The sequence below is a fragment of the Carassius carassius genome, chromosome 21 (assembly GCF_963082965.1).
Source record: "Carassius carassius chromosome 21, fCarCar2.1, whole genome shotgun sequence".
NCBI lineage: Eukaryota > Metazoa > Chordata > Actinopteri > Cypriniformes > Cyprinidae > Carassius > Carassius carassius.
The window spans coordinates 29423568-29436133 of record NC_081775.1 but is presented as its reverse complement, the minus strand read 5'-3'; the positions used below and the strand labels follow the sequence as shown (position 1 = coordinate 29436133).

Here is a 12566-nt window from a genome sequence, read left to right as displayed (position 1 = left end):
CAATCAGTGTAATCCATAGGGTCAGTGTGCTGTCAAAGATGAAAAATTATCTTTATTGCGACAACTGAGGTCGTATAAATGTCATAGTTTTAACAAAATGAATGTCAAATTACAGCGAGCAGTTTGTCTGCCAACAATCAAAAGCACATTAGGTGTAGAAACCAAGTTTATTGGCACTGACATTGAAGACATATTACATGCTATAACTCTGCAATTTCCTTCAGTGATTTTTCTAACCACTCTTTTGAAGCACATGCCAGTGACACTGCTACACTTACATGTGATAAAAGCCACATTATTTTAGCCATTTAAACTCAGAAATCAAAAAATTAAAATCATAAAGAAGATTTCCATTTCTCATGCTTTTATAGAAGGTTATGAGATCAAATGGAGAGCAAACTGTTTAAGGATCCTGTTTCCAAAAAAAAAAAAAAAAAAAATCACAATTTCGTTTTAGGGTTTTCAGAAGATATTAACGTCTCAGACTTTGCTCATATTCAACAAGATGTCTGCAATCAAAACCTAAAGATCTCAATATAAACTCAAACATGACGGAAAGTCCAAATGAAACTTTTCTTATTTTATATCTATAAAATCTTATCTTATATCTATATTTTTGTAAGGAATTATACACTGTAAACTGTGTTGTTTTCCAGTTTTGATTGCATGGCAGGAACACTTCCTCTTCTCTAAAGCAGCACAACATGGCCTTCAACTTGGTCTCCTCTGTTGCATGTTCCCGGGGGCGGGGCTTATGTACATTTCAGGGTTTGTGACGTCACAAACCTGGGAGGTAACTCGTTGTAGTCCCTATACGAGCCATTTTGTAAGCATTAAACTGACATAATTTTAGAAAATGATATCTCCGTTTGCAGCTTCATAACTTTGCAGATACTGTTTATGCTCAAACAACAACAGTACACACTAAATAACGTAAAAAAAATGGAAATCACAACCAACCACCCCTTTAAGTAAATTTTCTGCTTTTTAAAATAAATGTACTTTGATCCAAGAATGTTTACACTGAAAAAAAATTTCTTTCTTAATATTTTTGTGTTTTGATTTCCAATACAAATATCTAAACATTCTTGAATCGAGATACATAACAAAATGGCTTAAGATATGAAGACTTGTCTTCTAAAAATTTAAATTTTCAAAATTCAACATTTTGTTAGTTTTTGCTTAAATCAATTAAAAATATTTGCCAATGGGGTAAGAAAGATAATCATAATTCAAAGAGAAAGTAAGATTTTTTTTGTCTTACCCCATTGGCAGAACCCCTCCATTTTAAGAAAAAAAAACTCAAATAATTTTTTCTTTCTCTTTTTTAGATGTTAAGCTAATTTTCAACTTCTCAAGTAAATGTATGTTGATTTAAGAATGTTTAAATAATTTTTGTGGAAGACAAAAAATACATACAACTTCTGAGCCATTGTTACGGTTTCTGTCTTGTTTCCTCTCTAGTGATGACATCATGACTCTTGTGTTTTTCTGTCTGAGTTTGTCATTAGGTGGATGACACCTGTGGATCATTGTACACCTGCGTCTCGTTGGAGTCGTTTGATTACTCACTATAATAATGACGTTGAAGCGGAGCATGGCAGGAGAGGGGAGAACCAGCAAATAAGCTTTTGTCTTTTCTTTAGTTTTTCTTTTCTTTCTTTTGTTTTATTTTAGTTAAATTACTTTGTTGTTCGTCTTGTTAATATTGGTTACCTTCATATTATTTGAAGGTTATGTTTCTTTGTCAGTGATGCGTGTTGCGTGAGTTTTCTATATGTTTGTGAGTAATAAATGTCAACGTAGCGTACTCGTGTTTCACGTGTCCTTCTTTATGTTGTGCAACCCTTACGTAGCCACTTTTAACAAAAGGGTTCGTAACATAAATTGGGGGCTCGTCGAGATATTTGATTACTTTAATTTTGTTTAATGAGCAGATAAAGGTTGGTGGTGCTGGGCGATCTCCGGGTAGGTAGAGTAAACCAGGGGGGCCGTGCTTAGCGCCGGTTCTCACTACGGTTTACTATTTATTGTTTTCTTTATTATTTTAGTTTGTTATTTTTGGAGGTACTCCGGGGGAGAGGCTTGCCTCTTAACTGGTACCCTCTGAAGACTAGAGAGGTCTTAGTTAGGTCTCGGTTAGGTAGGTTTAGGTCCGGAGTCGTTCATAGCCTACTAATTTATTATGTTTGTTTTTGCTCATTAAGTTATTATGGCGAAGTTTGATTTTAAATGCGTTTGTAAGTCAACCTAGCATTGCAGTGTTGGAAACATGTAGAAAGGACGATTTGTTCCTTATTGCTCAACATTTTGAAATACCTGTTTCTAAAACATTGCTTAAGAAAGACTTGAAAGCTTGTTTGTTAATTGGTTTAATTAAGGATGGGGTCATTGGGGTGTTGTCTTTATTGGAGGATTTTCCTGAATCAGCAGAATCAGGTGCAGCTGTGATGGATGAGGAACAACCCCCATTGCATTCTTCTACCTCATTGCGTTCTCTCGCTGGCAATCCAGTTACGCCGGGTGCCGATGGTGGGGCCAAGGTAGGCCCACCCCCTCTTTCTTTGCCTAAGTTTGAACCTTTATCCCTCTCTACCGAAGAATCACCTGTACATCAGGGAGGTTTGCGTTTAAAAGTAAGTTTAGCTCGTTTACAGCTTGAGACGCAAGACAGAGCTCAAGCACGGAAGGATGAGTTGCAGCATCAGCTTGAATTGCACCGTATTGATACGGAGATGAAAATTAAAATGCGTCAGCTAGAGTTAGAGTCTGGTCGAGATGATCCAAAACGATCTAAAAAATTTGCTTTTAAAGATCGACCTAGTTCTTCTGAGATTGAAGCTGCTGCATTAGTGCCAGATATTCCTGCGATACCTATAGTTAATTCTTTGCCTGTGTTAACGGATTCTCTTGATCATTCGACTTCGTTTAATGTAGCGAAAAATATTGTAATTGTTCCACCTTTTCGGGAGAAAGAGGTTGAAGCTTATTTTCAGGCATTTGAAAGGATAGCATCTGCTTTAAAGTGGCCAACAGAGGTTTGGTCATTAATGTTACAATGTAAATTAACAGGGAAAGCGCAAGAAGTTTGTGCATCTCTTCCGTTAGAGGAAAGTGTTCAATATGAGACAGTAAAAAATGCGATTCTCCGTGCCTATGAGTTAGTACCTGAACATTACCGACAACGTTTTCGCTCAACGAAAAAATCTGCTTCTCAGACATATGTCGAATTTGCCCGTGAGAAGGGTATTCTTTTTGATCGATGGATAAAGGCGTGTAAAGTCGCGGATTATCAGTCTTTGTGTGAACTGTTGCTCATTGAAGAGTTTAAGAATTGTGTTCCTGAGCGTACTGCTTTATATTTAAACGAACAAAAGGTTACTACTTTTGCAGCAAGCAGCTGTTTTAGCAGACGAGTATGCACTCATTCATAAACCTGTGTTTGTAAAGCGTGCGAGTGATTTAGGATACGCTTCACAAAGAGAGAATGAAGTTAATTCTTCTGACTTTAAAGTCAGGCCTAGTCCATCTAGCCCGAAAATGTGTAAAGAGTGTGGCTATTATCACAAGGTTGGACATATTATTGCTGAGTGTCGAATTTTAAAACGAAAGCATGAACGTCAGGATTTTTCAGCTCAACCTCGCGGTTCAGTTTTAGTAAAAAATGTGTCTCCACAGACCATGATGTCAGTAGCTCCTGAGGAGTGTTTTCAGCCTTTCGTGTTTGACGGTTATGTTTCGTTAACTGGGTGTGTTGAGGATCAGAAAGCTGTGAAGATCTTACGTGATACGGGAGGATCTCAATCTTTTATACTGTCTGACATTTTGCCTTTTTGTGCAAGCTCTGAATGTGATACTAGCACCATCCTGCAGGGTATAGAAATGGGTTTTATCACGGTCCCTCTTCATCGCGTCTGGGTGACGTCTGAATTAGTTTCTGGATGTTTTAATGTAGCGGCTCGTTCTTCCCTTCCTGTGAAAGGTATTGATTTTATCATGGGAAATGATCTGGCTGGAGGAAAGGTGATGCCAGTTGTGCATGTTACTAAAATCCCAGTTACTGATCAGCAACCAGATGCGCTCCCACAACATTTCGCGAATGTTTTTGCTTTCAGTGCAGTTACGACACGCGCTCAGGGGAAAAGTTTCGGTAAGAATGAAGTGAATTTAGGTGAGTCTATTTTTGCAGAGATTTTTGAGAAGAATGCGGTGACAGAGCATGTGAATGTTAATTCGATCCAAAAATCTGTTTGTCCCGATCCTGACGTATTTTTGCCTATTTCGTGCGATGTTCTTACTGCAGCACAGAAAAGTGATCATACCTTAGAGAAATGTCGTTTAAGTGCTGACACTCAAAAGTCACCTTCGTATAACCATAAGTTCTATTGGAACAACACTGTGTTAATGCGTAGCTGGAATGCTCGATTATCGAATGATGAAAATTCGGATGACTGGAACGTGGTCCATCAGATTGTGGTACCCTCGAAATTTCGACAGCATATTCTGAGCTTGGCACATGATCATCCTTGGTCTGGGCACCTTGGAATAAATAAAACTTACCATCGGGTGCTCCAGCATTTCTTTTGGCCTGGGTTGAAGGCTGATGTGTCTCGATATTGTAAGTCCTGTCATGTATGTCAAGTAGTCGGAAAGCCCAATCAGATTGTGCCACCTGCTCCACTTCGACCTATTCCGGCTGTAGGTGAACCGTTTGAACGCGTCTTGGTAGATTGCGTCGGGCCGCTGCCGCGAACTAAATCCGGTTCTCAGTATATTTTAACAATTATGTGCGCTGTCACACGGTTTCCAGAAGCAATTCCGTTACGGAATATAACTGCCAAAAGCGTCACTAAAGCTCTAATAAAATTTTTCACAACATTCGGGTTGCCGAGAACTGTTCAAACCGACCAAGGAACTAATTTCTTGTCAAAAATATTCCGAAATGTGTTGAAAGGTTTGAGCGTGTCACGTGTCACATCCAGTGCCTATCATCCTGAATCGCAGGGGGCACTGGAGAGGTGGCACCAGACGCTGAAGTCCAGTTTGCGAAAATATTGCCTGGAGGCAGGGAATGAGTGGGATGAGGGAGTCCCTTTGGTTTTATTTGCACTGCGTGAAGCGCGACAAGAGTCACTTGGTTTTAGTCCGTCGGAATTGGTCTTTGGAGATAATGTACGGGGTCCTTTAAAAGTACTGAAAGATGAATTTTTCTCTACTGGGGTGACTGAGAAACCTAATGTGCTTGATTTTGTTTCTCGTACCCGTGAACGATTGCGAAATGCGTGTGCTGTCGCGAAAGAAGCTCTTTCTCGTTCACAGAAGAAAATGAAGTGTCATTTTGACAAGATCGCGGTTGTGCGTAATTTTACGCCTGGAGAAAAAGTACTAGTGTTGCTCCCTTTACCTGGTTCTGCTTTAGCTGCGCGATTTGCAGGTCCTTATGTAATTAAGAGCAAGCTGAGTGACACTGATTATATAGTCCATACCCCAGAACGACGACGGAAGACACGTTTGTGTCATGTAAATATGCTGAAACAATATGTAGCACGAACTGAGAAGACTGATGAGGGGACTGACGTGTCCCAGAGTGAAGTACAACCGGTGTCAAATGTGGAACGAGTATCTTTGCTTTCCAGTACCATGGGTGCTGAAGATGTTGATGATGGGTTGAAAATGTCAACGGAGATGTTCAGTGGTTGTCCTCTAAAGAATTCAGAGATTTAAAGAGTTTTAACATCTCATTTGTCTTATTTATCTAGCGACCAGCGTCAGGATGTGATTGACTTGATCGAAGAGTATCCTAACTTGTTTAGTGATGTTCCGTCGGGTACCTCTGTCATCCAACATGATATTGAGGTGGGTAACGCACTTCCCATTAAACAGCAGGTGTATCGTTCTCCAGTAGGTAAACGGGAGATCATGAAATGTGAGGTGAACTATCTGGTTACAAATGGTTTCGCCAAAAAGAGTAATAGCCCGTGGAGTTCACCATGCATTTTAGTACCTAAAGCGGACGGTTCATTCCGTTTCTGTACCGATTTTCGCAAGGTGAATTCTGTTACTGTGCCGGATGCATTTCCGTTGCCTCGAATAGAGGATTGTATTGACAACCTTGGTACTGCTCGGTACATTACGAAATTAGACCTTTTAAAAGGCTATTGGCAGGTGCCATTGACTGACCGTGCTTCTGATATCTCCGCATTTGTGACTCCCGATTCTTTCTTTCAATATACGCGTATGGTGTTCGGTCTTCGGAACGCACCTGCTACCTTTCAAAGGTTAATGTCTACAGTGTTGAGTGACTTTCCAAACTGTAATATTTATCTTGACGATGTTGTTGTTTATTCTTCTACGTGGACTGAGCACATCTCTACTTTGCACAATGTTTTTAGCCGATTAGCAGCCGCTTCTTTAACTTTAAATCTGACTAAATGCGATTTTGCAAAAGCCACCGTTACCTATTTGGGGAAACAGGTGGGAAACGGTCAAGTACGTCCGGTCGACGCAAAAGTGACCGCTATTCTTGCATACCCTGTGCCCACTACGAGGAGAGAGTTGCGACGATTTTTAGGCATGGCTGGCTATTACAGGTGTTTTTGTAAAAATTTCTCGACTGTGGTCACTCCCTTGACGAAGATGTGCAGCTCTAAAGTTGTTTTTAATTGGACTGATGAATGTCAAAGTGCCTTTCTGTGTGCAAAGTCTCTCCTTTGCAGTGTCCCGGTGTTGTCCGCGCCTGCCCTGGCTCGTCCTTTCAAGCTTGAGGTAGACGCCAGCGCGACCGGAGTTGGAGCTGTCCTCCTTCAGAGTGGTGCTGATGGAATTTCCCATCCAGTATCTTATTTCTCAGCTAAATTCAACCGTCACCAGTTGAATTATTCTACTATCGAAAAAGAGACTCTAGCTATGTTGCTTGCTTTGCAGCACTTCAATGTGTACGTTGGCTACAGCTCTACTCCCGTCATCGTCTACACGGACCATAATCCGTTGTTTTTTTTTAAATAAAATGTACAATCATAACCAACGGTTGATGCGCTGGGCGTTAATGGCTCAATGTTACAATCTCGAAATACATCACAAGAAAGGAACTGACAACATCGTGGCAGATGCCCTTTCTCGGGGCTAGGTAAATGTATATTTTAATCTATATGTAGGTGTGTAAGTTTGTATTATTGTAATTATGTTCTTGGTTGCTCTTACTGTTCGCTTCATCCAGAACCTGTCTAAAAAGAAGACTGGTTCTTTCTTTAAGTGGGGGAGTGTTACGGTTTCTGTCTTGTTTCCTCTCTAGTGATGACATCATGACTCTTGTGTTTTTCTGTCTGAGTTTGTCATTAGGTGGATGACACCTGTGGATCATTGTACATCTGCGTCTCGTTGGAGTCGTTTGATTACTCACTATAATAATGACGTTGAAGCGGAGCATGGCAGGAGAGGGGAGAACCAGCAAATAAGCTTTTGTCTTTTCTTTAGTTTTTCTTTTCTTTCTTTTGTTTTATTTTAGTTAAATTACTTTGTTGTTCGTCTTGTTAATATTGGTTACCTTCATATTATTTGAAGGTTATGTTTCTTTGTCAGTGATGCGTGTTGCGTGAGTTTTCTATATGTTTGTGAGTAATAAATGTCAACACAGCCTACTCGTGTTTCACGTGTCCTTCTTTATGTTGTGCAACCCTTACGTAGCCACTTTTAACAAAAGGGTTCGTAACCGCCATGAATGAGCAATAAAAGTTTCACAGCATAGGTTACTGACACACACCTCAGTAATTTAAGATCAGTTTCATTACTGTAGCTAATTCACACAGGGGTCAAAGGGAACGAAAGGCTGCACTTTTATCAAATCAATGAGAGCCAGAGCGAACGACATAAAACCGGCAGACCTCTCAGCCATTCGATACGCTGCGGACGATGACTGCGGGAATGTGATTGCTGCAGAAAACAAGGCTAGAAAGTGGGCTATGGGGGTGTAGGTGTGTGTTTCAGACAGAAAGGATGGAGTGCCCAGGCCGTGTTTGTCACGACATTGTCAAACCATCCTAAAAAAATTAAAAAAAAACAAGCCAGACGTACAGATATAAAAACCAAAGTCACATTTCTAGTTAAAACCAACATTGCATCAAACTGTATCTTAAGTACTTCCTTAACCCTGTAAAGACTACATATCATATTTTATACATGAATTTCTAAGGCCATGAAATGATCAACATGATAAACTTTGCTGAAAAACCTGTTTTATACAATCTACTTAATGCCTGCTGTTGACTGATTGATAGTTTTTAGGATAATTGTACAAACATCCACCTCATGGTTCTTTTCACTGTGAAATCTTTTTATAAAGTGAACATAGAAATACATTTCATGTTGTTTGTAATATTTGAAGATGAACATTTACTGGACTAAAGTAACTTAGGTTTACTTGATTATCCATAAGGGTCACGTTAAATGTGTCAAATACATTCCTATAAGCTTTTGAGGAAGATTTTTTCATTAATCTTCATTATATTGCTTTTCATTATAGGTTTCGAAACTACAGAGCCTTGGCCATAAAATTAAGCATTTAAATATAATCTTATTAATATCTGTTATTGGTAGGTATAGAGTGAAAACTGATATTTATATGTTTTTTTTTTTATAACATAATATCTAAATGATTTACAGAATTACCCACATTTTATTTTACTTTTTTGTCCATTTAAATATCAGCATCTGCACCAAATTGCATATTTTTGCTCAGTATGGGCATCTGAATCAAATTCAGGTGTTATTTTCTCCATATTCTCACTATGTCATACAGTATGAGCCATAAAAGCCTGATTTATCAACAAAACAAATATGCAAACTTATATTTTTTTTAAATATTTAGTTTAAAGTTTCAATAAGATGTTCCGTTTGAAATGAGATTTTTCAGCTAATATTTCATATATCAAGCTATACATCTACACATTATCCTAAAGAAGAAAAAAGATGACATCTTTCCACTGTCGGAAATCTGTCATCAACATGTAACAACTTGCTCCAGCCTCTGAAATGACATCATCTACAGATTGCAACTACCACTGAAATAGGAATGCAGAAAAAAATCAGTGCACATCACAAGACCTTTGATTTTTCATATTTTTCCAACATGGTTGTCTTATTGAATGTCTGGCTTCACTCATAATATACCACACGCAATAAGTTTAACTTTACACATCTGTAAAGTTAACTCTTCTCTAATATAGCATGCATTTTCCCATAGGCATTTCCTTATAAAGATCCAAAGACAATTGTAAGAATCTTCATGCAGCTCTTTTCCATACAATTTCATTCGCATTTCTGCCTTTGATGCACAGCTGCTAATGACAACTTCCAAACATGGATGCAAATGATTTTAAAGATTTGCTAAAATTACATTTGGGTCTGTTCCTCACAAAAGCTGTCATGTGTTCAGAAGAACTGTAATATATAATACATAAGTCTTATGGACTAGTTACATAATATTTAATGATGCTTTTGTGTTAATTTCGGAGCTTGAAAGACCATGTCCTTGTATAAAAGACAGCTGCATGAATATTCAAATGCTCTCCTGTTTTTCACTGCATGCAGGTTTAAAACAATGACATACTGTAACATGAACTATTCCTTTAACATCTTTGAGTGTGCAGTACAGTATCTGTGTTTGCCACCCACTGCCAGTCTTATCACCATCCCTTAAGATGGCTGAAGCTTAGCTGACATCCAAGAGCTAAAGGCAAGATCTAACGGCAAAGGGAGAGTTTTCATCTTTCTCCCTCCTGTCCCAGATCTGCCCGTTCCTACAGGGCTCCGTTAACTGATTAGTGCTGCCTCTAAAACAATCCCAGTGAATATCAATGCAGTGCACGTTGCCTTTGGTCTATAAAGTTCACTGGTGGACTGAAGACATTTTACAGGCATGTTTCACCACATACCTTTACATTCACTGACCTACTTTCAAAAGAGGATTTTCATTCATTTCTCTGCATTTAGCATGGCTATCAAACCAGCTTCGGCTCACAGCAGGGGTGGGTGCGTAGGCCATTGTACTGGCAGCTAAACTGAAGCTGCTTTTTACATTAATGAAATGCACTTTTGAAGGTGAATGTTGTTGATGCATGCAGGGCTGGTGATATATCTTGTAAGACACATTCATGCTACTAAATCTGAAACAGGTTCTGCTGGAATAGTTTATAATGATTGGTTTGATTTAATTTAAGGTTATGATACATCCAAAAGGATGCATGCATGCTTTCCGTGAGCTAGTTTTTCAATAAAATGACATTTTGAAGGTGAATGTTTTCAGTTCATGCAAAAGCGATAATTCACAAAGGTTTCCAAAGAACTGCAATAATGCATTGCTTCAAATTCATTTGAAATAAGATACATATCTTGTAAGGATAGATAAAAAAAATTTGTTTACTTTATTTGAGGCTATGCATTACGGTATATCCCTAGGATCTTAAAATAATGCATGCCTGCTTAACAGATTGTTTGTAAATCAAATGAAGCATAGGCCTACTTATGATGGTGAATGTTTCAATGCATGCAAAACCACATTCACAAAGATTTCCAAAGAACTGCAGTGATTCATTGCTTCATTTTCACGAAGGCAAGATATTGTGCAAAAATGAATAGGAATTTTTTTAAGGCTATGCTTTAGGGTATTCCTAGGATCTTAAAATAACATGCTTGTTTAACAGCTGTCTGTGAAGTTGTTTTAATATAAACTGAAACAGTGGATGTTTCCAGTGCACGCAAAACCACAGTTCACAAAGATTTCCAAGGAACTGCAAAGATGCATTGCTTCAAATTCACTGGAGATAATGTAATACCTAAGAATTATGTTTATTCTATCTAAGGCTATGCATTACATTATAACACTAGGATTTAAAATAATGCATGCATGTTTATCAGCTTCCCATACAATCGTGAAATGAAAAATAAAAAATGCACTGAAATCATTCACCATCCTAACTACATACAAATCACCAGTCACAAAGATGCTCCGTTCATTTAGTACATAACATTGTAGCAGTATAAGACTAAACTGAATTTAATAAATTCTAATATGCAATTACAATAGGCAGGTTATGGTTATGCCAGGAATAATGCATAATTTTCTGTTTAAATGAGGCATGTTTTATAATGCATGCATTCTTGATAGCTTTTCACAAGATAACAAACGAATCCCGTGTGACCTATAGAGCTCCAAAGGGTGACCCACAAAGAAACACATTAAAGTGAGCCTGAGCACATCATACACAGAAACCAGAGGTGACAGTATTCCGACATCTGATGGAATGGTATTGACATAACTGGACCACTATAAAAGCACAAACCCGAACTGCATATAACTCGATTCTCGTTCTCTGAATCTGTGGAGTCGCTGTCATTTCATGCCCTCTTATTCTTTGTCGCTTTAATCGCGCGGGTTTTAAGTCCATCTTTTTGTTGATTTGTACTCACAGTGATGCGAGGGATGTTCTTCTTGCCCTGGTATCCGGACATCTCTGCGCTGATGGCTGGAGATACGCACGCGTAATAATGATTCCCGATGCGCGTTTGGAGAAGCGACGCCCCGCAGCTCAATGTCACCCGCCGCCGTCGGCACAAAACAAACCGGGCGCGAGGGACGAAGGTTTCCAGACAATCCTGCAGAGATTCTGAAGGTGGACGACGAATTGTTCAGGTGACGGACTCTTCTCTCTTGTTCCGGCGAAGCGGCAGGACGCTCCAGACAGACACCGACGGAGATTTACACGGCCAAAGCCACCGTGCATGCGCAACACCCCACCCTGATCCACACACACACACGCGCGCGCGCACACACACACACACACGCACACACACACTTCATACATGCAGGAAAAGATTCATTAGATAAAATGTTAGGGAAACAATTACATTTCTGTTGATTTCTATTTTACATCTGTTTTTATTGTATTACTAAATTATTTTGATTACTATTTTGGCGAAGCACAAAAGCAATAACAAGAGTTACATTTTCTGTATGATATGACAATGAGAAAAGGTATTTATATGAAAGTTGACAGTATTCTGAGGTCTCTCTTTTGAATAATACACATTTTTGTATATTAATATACAAATAATTTTGCTGTTCAAATAAACAATTCATATGAATTCAATCAGAAATAAAATGAAATAAAATTGGACAAGTTTTAATATAGCTGCCCCCCCCCTTTATTCAATATGGTTAGACCAGCAGATATATTTATTTATTAATTCATTTCAATTAAAATTCATATCAAATCAAATTTCAACATTTCCACTTCCTTAGAAATGACTCATGACCTGGTTTATCCTTAATAATAAAAAAATTAAGTATATTAAATGATTTATTTATTTATTAATATATCCTTTTTGATTTTATTTGCTTAAATAAAATCACAGGTTTTACGAAATATGTTGTGTTGATTTATTGTTTTACTTTATTCATTATGGTTAGACCAACAGCTTTCTTTCTTTCTTTCTTTCTTTAAGAGGCTGATATTTCCAGATAATGGAATATGAAACAACACAACAATATAATATATTAATTCAGAACCAAT

General features: G+C 38.3%; 1 protein-coding gene across 1 annotated transcript in view; it reads right to left on the bottom strand.

Annotated features, from left to right (window-relative positions):
* Positions 1-11821, bottom strand: part of LOC132098092 (dihydropyrimidinase-related protein 2-like) — a 30531-nt gene extending 18710 nt beyond the window's left edge. Inside the window, exon 1 of the mRNA XM_059504215.1 lies at positions 11464-11821. Within this exon, the coding sequence (XP_059360198.1) occupies positions 11464-11505 (42 nt within the window). The 5' untranslated portion in view covers positions 11506-11821. The remainder of the gene's footprint in view (positions 1-11463) is intronic.
* Between the last annotated feature and the right edge of the window lie 745 nt (positions 11822-12566).